Here is a 17,330-nt window from a genome sequence, read left to right as displayed (position 1 = left end):
CAGGCCAGAATACTGGAGTGGGTAGCCTTTCCCTTCTCCAGGGATCTTCTCAACCCAGGGATCGAATCCAGGTCTCCCACATTGCAGGTGGATTCTTTACCAGCTGAGCCACATGGGAAAAGTGGGTATCAAATCAGGACAGTATTCAGAGCCAGCACATTTAAAAGAATGATGTGTTATTTTAAAACATCAGTAATGGGAATTCCCTGGTGGTCCAGTGGTTAGAACTTTGTGCTTTCACTGCTAAGGGAGAGGGTTCAATCTCTGGTCAGGGAACTAAGCTCCTGCAAGCTGCAATATGCAGTGAAAAATAGTAGTAATAAAAATTAAACATCAGTATTTTTAATAGTGGAAAATTTAATTCCTTGCTTATTAAATTTATGAAGAAAAATTTTAGATACCAATTTAAATATGTGAAAGGGGCACTCAGTTTTTTAAACTCCTTAGGTAGACATAAAAGGTTCCTGACGTGCAGTCCTTCTTGGAAGGTCTGGAACGCATGAGAAATGTACATTCTTGAGCCCCAGGCCAGATCTGCTCAACTGGGGACTCTGGGACAGAGCCCTTGAGTGATTCTAAGGCACATGATGTCTGGGAATCACTGGCCCACACCATGTCTTCATGACTTAAAACAGAGAGGAACAGCTCAGACCAGAAACGGACCGTCCACCTCAACACCATCTGCTCCCAGCCACGCCAAGGGTCACCAGGTCTGCCACATCTGAACCACCTGTGACAATGAAGTTACTCACAGAGCCAAGAAAAATGAGGCCTGAGCAACTCTTACTTAGGAGACACATGGCTTGAGGAAGAAAGCATTTTAAATGGGCAACTGGTTGCAAATTTCCCAATTTATCCACAGGTGGCATGTTATCTATTACTTTAAAACAAAAAACTCTCAGTGGTTAATCTTCTCTAGAAAACATTACAGATCTTGTCTGTAATGTTACAATAGAGACCTGCCTACAGATCTCTATTAAATTCAGGGAGGAGCAGGGGCAAGTGGAATCACATGAGGTGTCCCAGGTCTCCATCCCTTAATAGCTCACTCAGTAAGGATTCAGAGGTCAACACAATCAAGCCTTCTGTTCCCCACCCTCTTTCAGAGAAACTATCTCTGGGCACAGAGAGCTAGTTTGAGCCAATAGCTTCTGATTCTACTGCTTGAGGTCCTGCAGCTGAATCACAGCAGCCCACACTGTGGACAGCACACACTGCACACACCTGAGTGAAAACCCACTGCTAAGATGTCTGAACACAAGCTCCAAGGACCCACAAATCTTGAGTTGACTCAATAGCCAGCCGGACTCCTACCCTTCACAGTGCTCCGTGGAACTGGATGGAAGGAAGTTCTCTGTTTCTGATTTAAAAGCCAAGCTCCCTTAAACTCATCTATGTCAGAACATCCATGGGGAGCCATGTCAACAGGGCTCCTGAGGGCCTTCAGAACAAAGAGCACAGCAGACCGTCTTCCGCCCTCAGATACTCTCAAGCAGCCCCTGCCCCAGGGGAGGGCACTGCCTCTGGAGTCAGCTGGGACGCCCCCAGGGGCAAGCACGAAGTCAGGGTTCACCGTCCAGCTGCCAGGCTGTTTCCAGGCCACACCTAGATGGCTACGAAAGGCGGGAGTGTTTTCATCTCTCTAGGTACTTAGAAATGCTTTCCTCTTCAGATAGCTCCTCCAATGGGAATTACATGGGAGCCAATTCCCACAGCTACTTCCCAGCTACTTCCTATTCCGTTTCCAATAGTTTAGAAATGCAAACATTTCTTCAGAAAAAATAAAAATGAGACTGTAATAGAACAAAAACTTTGAACACCACGCTTCATAAAAGGAAAGCAGTGGACCTGCACTCACGGTATTGGCACCCAGTTACCCGCGGAGGACACTGCTTACCATTGTTCACCTGGCCGTGGACAGCGGCGGGGATTGGCACCACGTGAGTCCCATTTTGTGTTACAGTTTTTATTGGAAGCTGGTGCTGACCTAGAGGTGCCTGCTGCACTATGGTGACCGTCTGGACAGGGGTGGTCTGTGACGTCTGAATGATCCGGCCAGCAGCACCTAATGTGGCATGGCTAATCGCAGGAATAGGTTCTACTTTCACTAAATTCAAAGAAAAGAGAAAAAAAATGAAATTAACTAATATTACTGGGTAGCTTACAGAACTCTCACTAATTTAAAGTAAAGCAAACCAGGTGGCAAACATCCCTGCTCCAGCATAACGTTACGTAACATGTTAGCAAAGGCTCAGGTGGACAAGGCTGGCAGGTTTTTAAAAGCTTGAAAAACTGCCCAAAGTGACTGCTGCTGCTGCTCACCTTTTACTTCTCTGTGGTCTCCATTCTCTTGTGGCTCCGCCTTCGGGGGGGCCAGCACAGCTGCCTGAGTGACCACAGCCTGCCCTGCGACGGTGTATGTGTTTGCTGGGGCCAGTCCAGCCACGCTGGTGACGGACACCGCTGGGATCTGGTGGACGACATGAACTGTCTGCACCACGGGCTGCTGGGAAGTCGAGGTCGTCACAGGGGCGGCGACAGTGTAGGTGACAGGCTTGATCGTCGGTGGCAGTGGTCGCTGCACGGCGATTAAGACGGGCTGACTAGACAGAGGTGAACCTGCCGAGGACGGGAGCGAAGGTGAGGCTCAGGTATCCTGAACCAACTAACTGACCCCTCAGTCGCAACCTACAGGCTGATTTAAGAAAACAGGAGGTGGCCCCTTTCATCGGGTAATAATGCAGTCGTTCACAATGAAAGAAATGACATATTTAATGGGGATAGTTAATATATATCTAACTGCTAAAAACACAATCTCTGCTTTGTTCAGATTTTCTTTTTTTTGGCCACACCTTATGGCATGAGGGATCTTAGTTCCCCAACCAGTGATCAAACCCATGCTCCCTGCAGTGGAAGTGTGGAGTCTTAACCCCGGGACCGCCAGGGATATCCCTGTTCAGATTTCTTACAACACTTCTTCCCACAGTTCTCTCCTCATGAAAAAGAAAACATCAACACAGGATATGGGAAGGAGCTGCCCAATGAGGCCTGAAGGAGGGGGCCATGCTCCCTGGTATCGAAGTCTCCATCTTATGACAGGTGTGGAGAAGCAGGAAGCATGGAGAGAGAGCTGTCCACCAGCAGCTCTGCCAGCCTCTGCTCTTTCTGGTTTGGGCATTTGGGCTCCAGCAGCAGGAACTACAGATGGGGGCTGGCAGGGGTTGTTGCCAGCATGGCCAGGAACTCCAAAATATCAAAATGCACATTTTGCCAACCAAGTAGGAACCATAACAGAATTACCTTGAACACATTTTCACACTACTTTTTTTTTAATTCCTCAGGGCACACATTTTTATTCCACGTTATGACAAATATTCACCTACCTACTAAATAGACATTTATTTCCTGACAGTGTCTACTTTGTCTAATTTATGTTATTTCTTTTTGAGGGAATTCTTTTTCATAGACTTATGAATGATGAAACAATTGAGAAACAGGTTAATTCTAAAATTCTTCAGGTACCTACACATAAAAGTCACAAAAGAATGTTAACTGATTAGAAAAAAAAAAACAAAACATGGTGCAGTTAGCTTTTCAGAGCCTATCAGGCACAAGGTTCAAAGGCTCCAAGGCCTCTGGCTCACATGCTCATCTGACCATCCCTCTCCCACCACACCTGCCCTCTGCACATCTTACCTGGCGCACTCTGGGCAAACCGCGCCTCCTGGATGACAGCGAGTTTGGGCTGTGAGGCACCAGGCTCGGGCTCCAGAGGGGCTGGTGAACCTTCCCTGGACAGGCTCTCAGGGGTCTGGGCACCACTGGAGTGAGCAGACAGCACTCCAGCATGATTGGGAGAGGCTGGAGCACTTCTGTACGACCAAAAAGAAGACAATGGATTTTTACGATAAAGCACTCATTAAGCTGCCCTGTTGTTTTTAGTAAGTGTATATTGCAAAAAGGGGTGTCATTTGTCTTCTGCCAACCAACTACAGTTGTTAAGTCTTACTTTCTGTGTGACGCCTGTGACCCGAGACAGACACTCAACAAGGCTGGCACGGCTGGGACAGAGCCACCGTGTGCAGGACGCTGCTGCTCCACGCCCAGCATGGGCCACGCAGCGTGGGGCAGGACTGGCTGCCTCTCTAAGCAGCTCCCACCCACAGCCAGGCAGCAGGAGCCGGCAGCCTGTAAGTGCAGCTGGCTGGGTCTCAAGGCTTACATTATAGTCATTTCTTTTCTCATTTAAAAACGCAGAGTAACTATTAATGAAGCTAAAAATGAAACAGCAAAGATGTAGCTTTAAAGAGCTTCTCACATGCCAAGGAAAAGGAAGAAACTATCAACATGGCATCGTCATATTGCCGACTCATCATACTGACAATATTCATTCAATGAAGCAACAATGCTACACAAGAATACAATTTAAATAAAACTTTATAATCTGAATTGTTTTAGCACTAGAAACAAAAATACATAAGAGGCATCCAACACTTCTTTTTTTTCCCAAATCCCCAGCCCAACATTTAATCATAATGCATTTGGTAATTCCTTCATTTTCAAAAGGAAAATTTACCAATACATCAAAGGTAAATCCACTGACCATTAAGAGAGGTCTTTTTGTTTGTCTTTTTTCCTTACCTAGACGAGAGCGGTCCCAGAGGGGTTCTAAAGCAAGGCACGCCCCTAGGCCGTCTTTTCCTAAAAGCCTGCTCTATTAATTTGCTTTCAGAGGCAGGATCTATCCTCCAGAATGAGCCTTTGCCTGGTTCTTCCTGGGAACGTGGTACTTTGATGAAATAACGATTCAGAGAGAGATTGTGGCGAATTGAATTCTATGAAACATAAAAAAATACGTAGAATTCATATATTTCTTTGCTGAGAAATAAAAGTGTGCCCCAGTTTTAGTGCCCTGAAAAGGTCCTGTAGCTTTGTGCTGGAAGAAACCGGCCCTCCCCGAAGTGCAGGAGGAGCTGTGGGCATGACCACTCAGAGGCTGCCAGGCAGCTTCTACAAAGGACATGGGGCACTGTCAACAGCATGGCAGGGTGGGCACCGGCAGGCAAGGAAGGGAACTGGGGCATGGAGAAGGGGAGAGAAATCTATACCACACGAAAAGAGGCTACTTCCAATGGGAAAAGCATCAACTTCTACCTTTTTACCAGGTAGGAAATCAAGGGCCATCACTGTGACCTCTCTCCTTTTGGAGATATATGAACAGTGTCGAGAACAGCCATCCCTTTAAAATATTTTTTTTTATCAGTACAAAATTAACTTATAGAATCCATCACAGCTTTTAAAATGAATTAATCCGCTATAAGGTATTTGGCAAACCAGCAAAGGAGAAAAAAAATGAGCCAAAGTTTGAGAAATATTATTGACACCATCTTCCAGTCAAAGAACTTCCATATACTTTGATCCGCAAAATAATCTCATGAAGCACATGGAGAAACTTTCTCAATTCCTAAGTCCATTCTTCTATTACAAAAAACTCAGCTCACAGTTTACGCATGACTTGAGGAGACCTCTCTGCTGCACCCAAATTGGAGACCTCCAAAAGCTCAGGAAAAGCTGGATGGAAGTCATGCATTCAGATCATTTTGTGCACTTACATTAGTGTTTAAGTTGAAAATTAATAGATTAAATTATTAAAATTTCAACTCAAACTAAAATTCTGGGTTATCAAAAAGTTATTTCTAAGTTCTCCAATTAACTTTCTACGAGAACTGCCAGCCATAACCTAAAATTCTGAATTGCCAGAGGTGGCTCAGAAATCCAAATAAGTCAAATACTACTTTGCAACCAATCTAAGGGACTATTCAAGAACCACACCAGTCACAGGCCACAACAAACCACCAACACCTATGGACGTCAGTCATCTCATTGGCAAGATGAAGGGACAGGCTAGGCTGTGTCTGATTTGTGAGACTGTTTATAAGGAGATGTATTATATTAGATTCAGAATATTTCCATAACCACAAAGATACTTGCTATGATGTTTTATTACAGAGTCTGGCTGATAATCAACCAAGACCTACTGACAAATCCCTCCAAAAATCAAATCTATTATTGGTGTCCCCATCAAGACAGAGAAGGCAATCCTCTGTCTGCACTCAGACCTTTCGAGTGTGGAGTAGAAGGCAGATCCTAAGAAAAAAGACTGAGAAAAGCCAGCCCAGAAAATGAGTGGAGGACACTCGCACTGTGAGCTGGACTTGAGGGTCCAGAGTTCTGGACTGCACCACGGGAAGCCGGCACTCAGACAGGAGCTCAGAAGTGACTGCCTAGCCACCGCGCTGGGTGACACGTGACGAGGGCGGAGCTGAGCCCCGTGTGAAGGCGGGAACTGCGCTGACTGGGAAGCAGGTTCACGTCCATGTTGTTAGGGGGAGAAAGGGAGGTTAGCACGGTGGGAATCTGAAGGCAGGAAACGCTGCTTCAGGGGTTGCGGTGCAAGGGCTTCTACTCACTGACAAAGGTCAGGACCAGGTCAGCAACACAGTGGCTGTTACCCCTCACACCACCACAAGCTGTATGGTCAGTTCTTAGGTCAGGGAGTTGTTATTTTCTGTTCTGAACCCAGTCTGCACCATCAAAAGAGGGCCTAAATTCTCCACTCTGACAACAATCCCACTGACAAATGAGCCCAATTAATGGTCACCTGTGATTCTCCAGCCAACAAGACTCTAGAAAGAAAATATGATGAGGTATTAAGAAATATTTGACACATACACAGAAATTGTATTTCTAAGATAAGTAAAGGCCTTCGTAATTTAATCAAATCAAGCTACACATATTAAGACCACACTAATTTGATTCCAGTGACTCAGATTGTTATGAAGTATTCAGAGAAAAGGTGGGCTATTATTTAAAACTAAATATGAAGAAAAGATCTGCAATACTTTGCACATACTCTTTCCTCCAAATTCTCCCCAGTAGAGACTGCTTCCCGGAACCCAGCTGAGGAGGGAAGGGCGCAGGGCCGGTCACCTGTGCCTGTGGTACTGCCCTCCCCGAGGCTTCCAGCCTTCCTGCCCAGAACGCAGTTTGTGTCTGTCAGCCCCACTCAGCACTGAGCACTTGCCAGTGTGTATTCTGTGTAGTAAGAACTTGTAAAGAAATTTACAGGAAGAACTTTCTAAAGGAGAGTCCAATGTGTAGGGTGCAGGTGAGCACAAGTCACTCGCTCGACTCTCGGAAACCAGCTCTGATCCTTCGAGGGGCCAAGAGAACCAGAATTCTCAAACTTCTCAGGCACAACAAATACCTCTGTTCTGGGTAGGGTAAATTTATAAGTCATAACAAAATAAAACATTTTGGCATAAGTAGGCAACCAAAGTAGATAAATATGCCATCTCCCCAGCTAGTGGCATTATTCAGACCATCTTGCTCTACCGTCAAATTTGCTCCAGATTAATCAAAAAGCTTTGCCATGGGTAGACTGCAAAATACATAAAGGAGCCATGGGCTTCCATTAAGTGCTCAGGATTGGTATAGTGGGAAGAGTCCACACACGTCATCTTAGAAACTGAGGTAGAGGGAGGGATTCAAGCGCTAAGAAGCACAGCACTGCTGCAGCCTCTGACCCACTGCGGGTGGCAGGATGCAGTCTGCAAACCCCCAATTGAAAAATGCGCTGTTTTGGTTGACAGTTGGGTTTTTTTTTTTTTCCTTAAAAGAAAAAGGATCTGGGTCTTTTATGAAACAAGGCTGCAAAACTCCCTTTGTTTTCAGCTAGGAGAGAGGAAACAGGAATGAGCCTTCTGTGTAGAGACTGCAAGTGCAGTCCCTAAGGATGAGCAGCTGAGTCCAACGACAGAAAAGGACACAAGCAGGCCTGCTGGGGACAGCAAGGACTGCTGAGGACAGGAACCTGAGTGCACGCCCATCAACTAAAGAGGGCTGGAGCAGGAAAAGGCATTTCCTGCTGAAATAACCGGAGCAGGTGCACAGGGTCTCGGGAGCAGCCTTTCACAGGCAAGAGGCACAGTCATCCTTATGACCTTTTTCTGGGCAGAAAAGAAGATGTTTCAATAAAAAGTGTTACTGACAGTTTGTAACTCTCAGTTCTAAGCAGGCTGTGAAGTCAATTTAGGAGCCAGCAGCAATCTGTGCTTAGGGGTCACCTCCGTGGGCCTCACCTCTCTGTGACCACAGCCCCTCCTGACCTGACTCACTCCCCAGTAGACTAAGGCCAGGAATAGGTTGCCCTTCAGCCTTTAACAAGAAAACCTTGTGATGCACAGTATCAGTTCTCGCATAAATGGATGCTACAAAGCACAGGAAATACAACCAGGAGGGAAACAGAATGTTGGAAGTCTGGCCAGGTTTTTCAGAAACACTCCCATTACAGCCCAGCTCACTGGCATTTCAAATTATCAAAATTCTACACACAGTGAGCTGCATGGAACTCACTGAAGACACTATGTGAGACCTCACCTGCCTGTGCACAGGAAGCTGTGTTCCATGGACACAGACTATTGTCTGCCTCTGCTTCGTTTGTTTTACATTTTCTTAGAAGCACAACCTCATTGTTGCAGATTAAAATATGGTAGTAAATACTGTTGGGACTAATTGTACATCATCTTAAGGGACCTGCCAGGTAGCTGAATATGCAAGTGTTTTTCCCGAGCCAGCATTTCCTTCATGGCCAGCTAGGAAATGCCACCCGGCTGTGAACAGGAAGGCGGGCAGGACACAGATGCTCCAGCCCAGAGGAGTAGCCTTTACAGACCAAAGACCCTTTACAAAGGAAAATAGTCCGGATTTTTATCATAACATGTTTATAGATCTGCAGATAGAAGAAAAAAGTCTTTACCCTCCATTAAACAGAAAATAGCTCACCCCCCAACCCCTTGGCCATATTACTTGATTGTGGTTATGGGTCAACAGATGTACTTGTCAAAGAATCATGTACTCATTAAGACTCGAAGGAATTCTGTGGCCATTCCTGATTACTTAATGAATTCAAAATTTGTAAATGTATATTTTTTCTCTCTTTTGATATGCTTTTACTGTTCAACACTTCAAACTTACCCTTTCTTATACTGTCTGAATTAGTGAGGCTCTACTAACTGCCTAGTAAATGTCTACACACACACACACACACACACACACACAAGGAGGAAAAACATATATGAGGCAGAGGTTGAAAAACTAAATTAAAAAGCTAAACAATGGAAATACTATGCACTGACTTCCAAATGTCCTCTGAGGAGACCCAGATTCACAGACAGCCTGGGAATAGGCTGTGAGTGCAAGTCAACCAGCAGGCAGGCGCCCCAGCTGAGGAGCACTGTGTTCATGTTCTGTGTACTGGCTACCTGGAGGAGCCATCTTTTGAAGAAAGGGCTCCTCAGTAACAGTTTGAAAACCATCTCTGTGCAAAATTCAAAAAGCTATGTATGTCTTCAGAAGTCAATGAGGAAGACAGAAGACCACCAAAGTAAAGGATGGGCAGGATTTTTAACTCTCCCTCCCTCACTGGTCCAAGAGAAACATCTCCAACGACCCATGCCTTTTCCATCCATGAAGACCATGACAGCAAGCAATAGGGCTGAGGCTTCCTCAGAGCCACTATTCCTTCTACCATGTGCTAAGAAGGTCAGAAAGAGCATGGCAACAGCGGGCCTCTGACACTCCTGCTCCCTCAGCACCAGAGACCCTCACTCATCTCATGTTACCTACGCCCCAGCTACATACACAGCCACTCCACGCCCCTCTCAGCTGTCAACCAGCATATACAAGACATGTAACAGAAACATTTAATAACAAACTGAAAAGGATTTACCTGCCAGCCCTTGTCCGCAGTCCTGTAGTAGGGATAGTTTTTTGTGATGTGCGTATAAATTCCATTTAGGGTGAGTTGTTTATCAGGAGCCATTGTAATCGCTTGTACAATTAATTGTGCATAGGAATAAGGTGGCTTTGAATCATCCTGTATTAAAGTAAAAAAAAAAAAAAAAGAATATTGAAGTAAAATTTTTACTAAACTTACTTAAGTTCAGGATTCTTGACATTTTTAAGCATTTCTATAATACTTGTCTTCCTTCCTATGAAAGTAATATATGATGGGGAGAATTCCCTGGCTGTCCAGTGGCTAGGACTCTGTATTGTCATTGCCCAGGGACTGGGTTTGGCTGTGTGTGTGTGGGGTGGGGTGGTGGTGGTGGTGGAGGATATAATATGATGGGAAAGCATTTGGAAAATTTGGAGGAAACAAATGAAGACATGTAGAACAGTATAAAAAAGAACATTAAAACCACGTAAGTAAAAAGTCCAAAGAGCAAAAACAAAAAGAATAAGAAAATGAGAAAAGCTCAGTAGAACTTCTGGACCTCAGTAGAGTCCAGAGCATGCATGCTGATCCATGTCATAGGCTCATCATGTTGATCTCATGGTCAGGTGAAGAGCTGGGCCAGGCCAGTGGTGGCAAGGGGTGGGGTGAGCTGGCATATCTCCCAGGCCCTGGTGGGGGTTCTCATGCACACAAGGAGATGGGGCAAGAGCGGTGAACACCAAAGCAGGAGAGTGATGTCCACTCAGAATCGCCAAAAGTCCATCAAGGAGTGCCTCTTGTAAGAAAACCCAAGCAGACAAGAGTACCAGGAGCCAGACTCAGGGTTCCTACACCGGGGTCCAAGGCATCCGGGCAGCACTGCTCAGGTGTGCAGGGCTGCCATGCACAGCGCAGGATGCTGGCACTCCTGGTCCCAGCGTACTTAGACACACCGGGGCTCTTTGCCATTGGGACAACTCCGAACCGCATACACATGCACAAGCCCACTGGGGAGAGGGTGTACCTCTCTCTGGCTGTGAACTCCAAATATCAACAAAGCATAACATTGAATGCAAACAGTAAACTGCAAAACAATACATTCAAGATGATACTCCTTATATGAGGTTAAGAAATGAACAATTTAGATTTTGTTTAGAGATAAACACAATAAAGGCAGACAGGCAGGACTGCGGCATGGGCAAGGAAGGAAGGCAAAGAGCCAAAGAAGGGGACGCAGGCTTCACTGGCACAGGCTAAGCTCAGTCCTGACAGCTGGTGGAGGATGTTCTCTGCACAGAGAGACTGAATCACCCAGCACCTCACTTGCAAATAGCTGACATTTCCTGAGCACTTGGGTCAGCCACTGCCCTGTCTGTCCTCTGAATGAGCTCACCCTGAGTTACAGGACAGGGATGGTGGAACGACTGAGTTGGAGTCCTACCAGGTAAGAGCATAAAGCCTTCCTCACTGTGCTTATGCTGATGTGTGGGTTTCTTTTTTTATCTTTCTTCTATACATTTCCATTAAAAAGAAAAATTGTAATAGGCAGGAAAGCTCACAATATATCCGTATCAGCCGAAAACAAATTTTTCTAAAGTGACCAACAGTACAACCAATGCTAGGTAAAGAGAGAACACAGCCCACATCCCAGAAGCTTCCTCATGCCCCGGCCCCCCCCGTCAACCTCCCAGAAGGCCACCACTTTTCCTGACATTCTGTACTAATCAGAACCCAGCTGTGACTTAAGTTTTACCACCTAAGAATGTATCTGAAAACAATACAACTTAGTTTTGCCTGATTTTAAACAGGGAAATGGACAAGAATGGATCATACAGAGAGCGCCCCTGCGTCTGCGCCTGCCCAGTACCCTGTGTGAGAGGCTCCTGGCTGCTGTGGACAGATGGCGCACAGGCACGACACAGCCATTCCCATGGGTGTGACCTGTCCTACTACACGAGTAGACCCCATTTTATGTAAATGCAGACTTAAAGTAACACTATGTCTGGTTTTCTTCTCTTTTTTCACTTAGCGTTCTACCAAGAGCACTTTTGTATCAGTAACTGTATCATATGAGATCCCCTTACTTAATCAACCTTCCTTCATTTAGGGGCATTTAGGTTGTTTCCAATTTTCTGTTTTGTCTGAACTTTAGTTTGATTTTTCTGTCCATCTCCCTTAAATGAAGTCCTAGAAGGGGCATTACTGGGGCAAAGAATAGAAATAGGCAGGGTCCTACCGTAAGTCATCCAGTAATTATCATCCAAAAGGGACTGACATGTCCTCCCCAAGGTGTGTGTTCGTGTACATATGTGTGCGCACACATGTTCAGACATGCACATGCGCAACCTTCAGCATTTGGGACAGCCCTATTGAACCCCAAGAACCGTCTCCTAGGACACCAGGCACTTGACCCCCATGAGGACCAAGGGTTCAAACTCTTAGCACCTGGGCCCACGGCTGCCACCGAGGATGGCCCAGGGCTGAATGATCAAAAGAGTGCATCTCTGAGAGCCCAGCACTGAACACACTCAGCAATCACCTGCACCCACGCAGACGGGCACTTCTCAAAAGGCCCTGGGCGGGTGTTCCTTGACATGTAGGTGAAGATAGCTGCTGCCCAACAGGCCCTGGGTTCTGTTTCAAAGCTATGAAACATTTATTTACCTTTGGGCTATCTCCACCTGAAGCTTCCTTCTCGTTTTCCGGCTGTGAGTTGTCGGCCATTAAATTGAGGTCAGATGGTATCACACGGCCCATTTTGTACCCTGAAGACCCTGCTCCCCGGGGGCTAGAAGGACAGGAGTTCGCAGCACTGTGAACAAAAAAAAGGTTGTTCCTATCAGTCTATTATAGAACATACCTCACACCGTATTTCGGTAACTGGCTCTTATTTCAAGGAAAACAAAATTTAAAAGTAAGAGAACTTCAGTATTTTCACTGGAAAAATGGACTCATTAATCTTTGTGAAATTTAAGATCACTCTAAGAAATCAGGTATTTGCTTCCATACATATCATCTTAGGAACTTACCAAGGACACAGAGCCATACATGATGGCTCTCGGGCTCAGCCTGGAAGAGGAGCAGAGAGCACCACTCTGCTCGTCCCCCTCCACCAAGGAGCTGAGGACAGGCAGCAGCGAAGGACAATGGCTTCCAAAAGGTCAAGGGAAATTTGGAGAGAAGGGAACAGCAGCCAGGCTGAAGACAGGACACACAAAGAGGGAAGGAGGCGGTGGACACAGATACACACGCAGGCAGGCTGTGCGGGGCTCACAGGAAACACAGAAATCAGAAAGAGAAACCCGCTTTTTAATACGCACTTTTTTTTGTCATGAGGTAGGGCTGGCCCATGACACTGAGAATGTTTTGATTTTTGATCTTTGCTGATTAGAAGACATTTCATTTGTAAATTCACCAAGTTACGTATTTAATTTATGCTCCCTTTTCTGTACAGTATTATTATACTTTACAGACAGAACAAGCTACTGAAATGGAAGGATGCCAAGAAAAGATTGTTTTAAAAATCCAGTAAGTTATAGAACAGTATATATGTTTAGCTCTCATTTGTATTTTGGATAAAAAATAAGTATTTAAAATGTTTAAGAAATTTCTGGAAAAAATACTTAAGAAACAGTAGTTACCTCTGAAAACTGAACTGGAAAGGAATGGGCCAGAAGGTGGAGCAGCACACTACTACGCGGTGCCTCTGAAGCACTACTGGCCTCTACCAGGAGCGCGCACCGCCAGTGTCTGCACTCACCCTCGAAACAAGAGCTTACTGCACGCCAGCAACAACTCAAAGCACTGGAGAGAGAGGAACAAGACAGACGGCAGAACCACAAGCACGGAACTCTCGCTCTATGATTTTAAAACTAGCTAGCACTTCAGAAGGGTCAGCGTGGGGCAGGTGACTTGTCCCCCTGGCTGGGTGGTGGTGGGTTCCCCCATAAGTCATCTCAGCAGCAGAGACGCCGTGCTGCTCAATGCTGGTGGAGGGTCGTGGGGTGAAGATGAGCAAGGAATACACGATGAAGACAGGCCAGGCTGGTCCGATGGTAGTGGGTTACCAGAACTTATTAACGTTAGTGTCACTAAAGTTGGTATACAACCCCCCACTGCTAAATTTGACTGGCTTAAAAAAAAAAAAAAAAAAAAAAGACAGGCCAGGAGGTGAGGAGAGGTTGGGTCAGGAGCTGATCCAAATTCTGAGGTTTCCAACAACCTCCGGTTGCTTGAGCACCTATGGGCAGTGTGTCAGTGGCCTGACCTCAAGGCTGCTGCTTCCACTGTGGGCCGCTGTCCCATGTGGGTACACAGGGGTGTTCTCCTCTTCCTCCGTGAATTCTGCACATTTTTCATGCAATGCTGAATAAAAATCTGGCCACGTAGCTGCTGTTATTTGCCTACTCACTGCCACACTTACTACCTGATCCATCTAGTCACACAGAGACAAATTCAACCAAGTGGGCGAGACAGAGGCAGCATCCTCAGCAGAGCGGCCATGGCAGGGGGCAGAGAAGGGGCCCGACCAACAGCAGCTGCGCTCACACGGAGCCAAGCAGCCAGTCTACCTGACACTCCCTCCAGAGGCCTTTCCAGAGGGATACCTTTCTGTCTATGCTGGTTTTTAAGAAAAGAAACAGAAGTGTTGGACTGAAAGCTACAACCCAGAGCTGCAGCGTTCCCTCTGTACCCTCCCCACTCAGCTACATGTGGGGTCAGCCACAGTGGACAAGGCAAACAATGTCTTCTCTGCCTCCCAGCCAGGCCCTGTGGGCAGCAGGAGCTAGGCTCGCAAGAGAAGCAAGTGTGTTCGTCTGCACCTAAGTCTAACACTACTCACATTGAAGAAGATGCCTAAATACATATACTTCACCCTTCTAACCGAACAGAAGAAGACTGACCATCTGAGCCTTATCCCAGGGTCTCATCTGCAGGTCCTGGGTGATTCCTCAACTACTGCCCCCTGAAAGCTCAGCACAACGTAAACATCTTGCACTGGATTCCGTGGTGAAGAGTAGGCCCGGAAGGCACCATTCTCTACTTCCCAACACTCTTGAAACATTAGGACAAACACAAGTTTGTCACCTTACTGAGGTCAAACTCAGAAAACCAAACTATAAGTGATCAGAATTTACATTAAGTTGTAGCAAACCAAGATACTCTTGGTATCAAACCAAAATGCAACTGAAAACATGACTCACACTTTAGACTAATACCACAAATCACCTATCCCTAAACTTACACTCAAATGATTCCACAAGTGAAAACCAGGAACATTTGGGAACTGCATTTCACATGCAAGAAACCAAGAGTAAGTAGTGTTCAGAAACTGAACGATATTTTAAGTGCCCTCAACATCTCTCTCTCCGTGCAGGTCAGCGCCTGGGAAGGAAGGCATGGTCACTATGCACTGCTGTCCACTACTGTGATGCATGACGGCTTCTGAATGTCCCAGAGCCAGAGGCAAGGACTGAAACTTGGACAGTGTCATGCCCACACGCATACCCTGACGCTACGGGGACCCCCATCCCCTATGGAAGCTGCTGTATACCTGATGGTTCCTGTGGGGGAAGGGAGGGGGCTGATGAGGTGGGCCATGGTGTCTGGAATGTTGATGGTCAGCGGTGAGATGTGAGCCTGCACAGGCTTCACCGGGGACTCGGGCGCCTCCTGTTTCTCCCTCTTCTCGCTGGACAGGGCAGTGAACGTGATCTTGATGTTTGTGCTCGGAAACCTGAACGTGCACCTAAAAAAGAAAAGCCAACTGTCAGCACCTGTCTGCCAAGCGGCGGGGCAAGATGCCCAACCCACAGCAGGGGACAGAGCCCACATGTCCCCAAACATACTGGAGCCTCGACTTGTGTTGAAGAGTCAGTGAGAAGCCCTTTTCAACCTCACCTCAAGTGTTACAAGTTGCTTAACGCGTGACGCCACAAGGAGACATCGTCTCATGACTTAAAAACACTAGGAAGCAAAACCCTCATTTAGACCAGCCCACCAGGGGAAGAAATGGTAGAGCAGATTCAAAAATGACTCAAATACCACTTAATCTGCACCAGGCAGGGAATGAGACAGGCTCAGGATCGGGAGACGAGCCCTAGGCACGGAGTGGGGAAGGCCAGGCAGGAATGCTGCTCACCCACAGGGCATGGACGGCCCCATCATGAGAAGGAGGAGCCCCAGGTCCACCTTTCACCTGCTGCCGACCTCCGAGGACATCTCCTGCCCAGCCCTTCTCTTAGGTTCCCACCCTGGTCTGTCTGCAGCCAAGATCTGCATGTGGTGTTCAAAGACAGAAAAAAGCCAGCCTCTGATTCTCCTGCACTCAGGCACAGCCCTTTCTCTCTTGAGGTCCTTCTCACATGAGGTCCAGGGACCCCACCCCACTCTGGGTCAGACCCCACATCGCAGCCTCTTGTCTGCTCTTCCCCTCGATCACTACCCAGGGGCCCCCTTCGACCCCTCAGTCACCTATCCAAGGGTCTCCTGATCGCCCTGCACCCTGCCCTTGCTGCCTTGTTCATTTCACTCTGGCCACATGACTCTATGTTACCCCATTTCTGCTTGTTGTCACCCAGTAGGATACAAGCTCCATTGGAACAAAGTCTTTGCCTGCAGGGTTCCCTGCTATAATCCAGAGACCAGAAGAGACCTTGACAAATGCAGAGAAGGGCCTCAGTACACATTTGTGGAATTAGTGAAAAAGTGCCCCATTTTATACATTAGAAATGTAATTAAAATAAGCAAATCACATGAGTAAATGAACAAATGGTAAGCCCACAACTGCCTCTTTGATGCTAACATGAGATTCGAATAATCAACTCCAGGCCTAGAAAAGAAGGGCATTAAGACTCTTACTGGCCTTAACTTGTAATACAACACAGGTAACAGTGATAAGAGTGAGGCAGTTTCCTCCCTCTCCTCCCCTAGGCAGCTCCTGAGCCCCACCCTCAGGCGATGGTCCCTGCTCACCAAGAAGGCCGGCTGTTAGAACAAGCATTTTCACCAGCACAAGGGCTTCCGATCCTGCAGAGCAGTTACCTGGCTATGCTTGTTTCCTCATCCACAGAACAGATGACAGCATCTCCCTCCGCGAGCGCCATGAGGATTAAGTCAGATACTTCTCACATTCAAATGTTTATCAAAAAACCAAACTACCTTCAGCCTCACGGTAAGATGTCAGTACTCGCTTTTCCTACAGTTGGACATTCACCATCCACTGTGCTGCTTGTTTCACTGTCACCCAGGAACTCACAGAGGCCCAGCCCAGACCAGCGGAGCAGCACACGCACCCGCCTGTCCTCCACACGCCGTGGAAGCAACACAGCCCTGTGCGTAATTCCAGCACAGGAATATGAGAATGGGACTGGGCACCTCCATGTCCCCAGAGGTTCATGTCTGCTTTTCATAAGATAGGACCACACACTCCACGCTGGTCCTCGGCGTGTGCGTTCCCTCAGTGTCACCACCCATAGGGTCCGTTGCACAGACGGACTGAGTGCTGCCTTCAGGGCGAGCACCATCACACGGAGGATTTCCTTCCTTTGTA

The 17,330-nt window shown here is 46.9% G+C and overlaps 1 protein-coding gene across 1 annotated transcript in view; it reads right to left on the bottom strand.

The window, feature by feature from the left end:
- Positions 1-17,330, bottom strand: part of FOXK2 (forkhead box K2) — a 53,174-nt gene that overhangs the window by 11,628 nt on the left and 24,216 nt on the right. Inside the window, exons 2-8 of the mRNA XM_006053383.4 lie at positions 15,333-15,527; positions 12,443-12,590; positions 9,791-9,937; positions 4,642-4,835; positions 3,697-3,872; positions 2,323-2,619; positions 1,898-2,107 (exon numbers count right to left, since the gene is read on the bottom strand). Coding sequence (XP_006053445.2) covers positions 1,898-2,107; positions 2,323-2,619; positions 3,697-3,872; positions 4,642-4,835; positions 9,791-9,937; positions 12,443-12,590; positions 15,333-15,527 — 1,367 coding nt within the window. The remainder of the gene's footprint in view (positions 1-1,897; positions 2,108-2,322; positions 2,620-3,696; positions 3,873-4,641; positions 4,836-9,790; positions 9,938-12,442; positions 12,591-15,332; positions 15,528-17,330) is intronic.

Source organism: Bubalus bubalis, chromosome 3 (assembly GCF_019923935.1).
Source record: "Bubalus bubalis isolate 160015118507 breed Murrah chromosome 3, NDDB_SH_1, whole genome shotgun sequence".
NCBI classification, from domain to species: domain Eukaryota; kingdom Metazoa; phylum Chordata; class Mammalia; order Artiodactyla; family Bovidae; genus Bubalus; species Bubalus bubalis.
The sequence above is the reverse complement of the archived record's forward strand: the minus strand, read 5'-3'. Positions and strand labels throughout refer to the sequence as shown.